This window comes from Porites lutea, chromosome 4 (genome assembly GCF_958299795.1).
Source record: "Porites lutea chromosome 4, jaPorLute2.1, whole genome shotgun sequence".
In the NCBI taxonomy this organism is placed as follows: Eukaryota; Metazoa; Cnidaria; class Anthozoa; order Scleractinia; family Poritidae; genus Porites; species Porites lutea.
The window spans coordinates 6,350,781-6,353,280 of NC_133204.1; the positions used below are offsets into that span (position 1 = coordinate 6,350,781).

General features: G+C 37.6%; 1 protein-coding gene across 1 annotated transcript in view; it reads right to left on the bottom strand.

Moving 5' to 3' along the window:
- Positions 1-2,500, bottom strand: part of LOC140934087 (cytidine and dCMP deaminase domain-containing protein 1-like) — a 4,583-nt gene that overhangs the window by 401 nt on the left and 1,682 nt on the right. Inside the window, exon 2 of the mRNA XM_073383771.1 lies at positions 1-365. This exon is cut by the window's left edge and continues 401 nt beyond it. Within this exon, the coding sequence (XP_073239872.1) occupies positions 262-365 (104 nt within the window). The 3' untranslated portion in view covers positions 1-261. The remainder of the gene's footprint in view (positions 366-2,500) is intronic.

The window sequence follows — 2,500 nt, forward strand, 5'->3', positions numbered from 1 at the left end:
TATGTTTTAGCTATGTTTTTAAACTAGGAATTATTTTGAATGAATAATAAAACAATTATTGAATTCGGCTTTCGTATCATATGAAGAATTATGGAGATCTCGGAGGGTGTTATCCGCCTCGGCCACACCCTCCTCGATGTCCATAATTCTTCATAAGATACTCAGCCTCATTCATTAATTGTTAAATATTCACTATCCATAGTTTCCGAATTCTTAGCCCCACTTTTTTTCCTTACTCTTTGGACAGTTTTTGCGCATAGATCACCGACGAGCTTTCTTGGGGCCACCTTTGGGAGTTCTCTGCATTTGTTGTTTCCTCTTCCCTAAACTGATTGCAGATGTGCTTGCAACTGGTTCATCAGGCACTATTAACAAAACAAAATAAACAATAACATATCTCAGTAACTGCTTCAAAGTCACGGCCAGGTTCCTCAAAAGAAAGTTAACTTTAACCCAGGATTAAGCCAAATGTTAGGCAAGGTTTTCCTGTCTAAGGACAGGTAACTTGAGCCTTTATTTCGATATTTCTTTATAATGATAACACAAAATGTTACTCTAAGCAATACATAGGAAGATAACTACAAAAATGGAACAACATTTTAATTCTGGATTAGCGCTAATGGGCCTTTCAGGGACCGGGCCCAGATGAATGGAAGGGTTTGTGAGAGCCAGTGAAAATCATAAATGCTTTTCAATGTAACAACGTGTAGTTGAAAAGCTGTTTCATTACGGTTCATAGCATTCTTTACACATTTTTGTCAACTTCCATGGAATTTCTCCCGTGCTCCGATAATAAATAATGTAAGCCTGTAGATAGTTCACTATGTTCACTATGGTATTGAGTGGTAAAGTCCGGAGGAATGTTTGTTCTTATTTTATTTTATACCTGTTGTTTACTTATTGCTGCGGAGCGACCGTAGGGAGCAAGCAGCAACATAATCAGGATTTAAGGGAAATATATAAGGGGCGACGAATTCTCGAATTCATCACTTTTTACCACAATGCATTGCATTTAACCACACTTTTTACCGCAATGCATTGCATTTAACCAGAGTGCATTGCGCCACAAACAAGTCAAATAAAAAGACGGGGAAGTTCGAATCGTTCGCTACCCAGACTCAGAGTTTTCTTTGTAGCAAATTTTCTACAGAACGGTTAGAGGTCTTACCAAATTTAAGACACGCAGGAGTCTTTCAGATGAGTGCGATGGTTAACTTGGGGATTGGATTTCAATTCAAGAGCCTTTGACTCGTCCAGGTGTTAAACCTGACGAGAAGATGAGTATTTGCTCTTCAACTCCGCAACACGGGGGATATACAAATTCCAGCTTGCTAGAAGGTGATGTGAAAGTGAGAAAATGTCATTCCATGCTATTCTTAAGAACCTGTATGAGCCGAAAGTGGATGTGATTTTGACCATTCGCTTCAAAATAACAGCGGAAATCGAGATAACAAAACATATGTTTTGTGTCCTACGTTGCAGACGAGGACGTGTATCGGCGTTTTGAAAAGCATAATTATGTTCTTTCATTCATTCATTGCCATGGAATATGTGTTTACATTGTTTTTTTGCTGTTAATAGCTCGATTAATGCGGCTGGCGATCATCTTGCTGGCGAAAGTTTCACGGAAAAGGAATTAAATTAAAGACTTTTCCCAACATTACGTAACCAGTCTCTGTGGTGTACTGGTGAGGTGTAGTCGCGTCGAGCCGATGGTGCCGGATTCGAGTCCTACCGAACTCATTTTTCCTTCTTTCTTTTTTTTTGTTTTTTGTGTTGTTGTTTTCTATAAATATATAGCTAAATAACTGTTACTTAATAAAGTGCAATAAACAGCAAGAAAAGTATCATGTTTCCAGAGAAAAGATAGTACACCCTATATTAAATATATGGATAAACAATCTGAATTTCTATCGTTTCCTACAATTTACTGTGGGAAAACCAGAGTTGATCACCACTTGATCATTTTTTAAACAACGTTCCCACGAGTTCTTTATATAGACTGATAGTAATTATTCTAGTACTTTCCAACATGTAAATAGGACACTCAATGTCATTTTCGATTTTTTTAAGTCCCACTGCCTAACTAATGCCAGTATCAAGAGAATGTGCCGCAGCATTACTATCTTTTAGATACCCTAGTTTTATATCATAGTTGTTAATTGAAAAAATTGCAGCATGCACTTGTTGGGGCTAACCAAGTCCAAATGATTGTTGAAACTAACATTTGATGATTAAATCATGTGGCTTCCCCCCCCCCCCCCCCTTTGTTCTCTATTTTTTGGATTATACTTAGACGTTTGCATCATTTACATGAGCTTAGGCATTCGAGTTGGCCACTGCCATGCCATGAGCGAGTACCTGGCGTAGAAAGTATAAATAACAGTGCACATGCTGACAACAATCAGAATCATTCAGGATAATTGTACATCATCAACTGCTTAAAGTTGACTCTTCAAAAGTAATTGTACCTTTACTATAATCTTTTTTTTATACATTT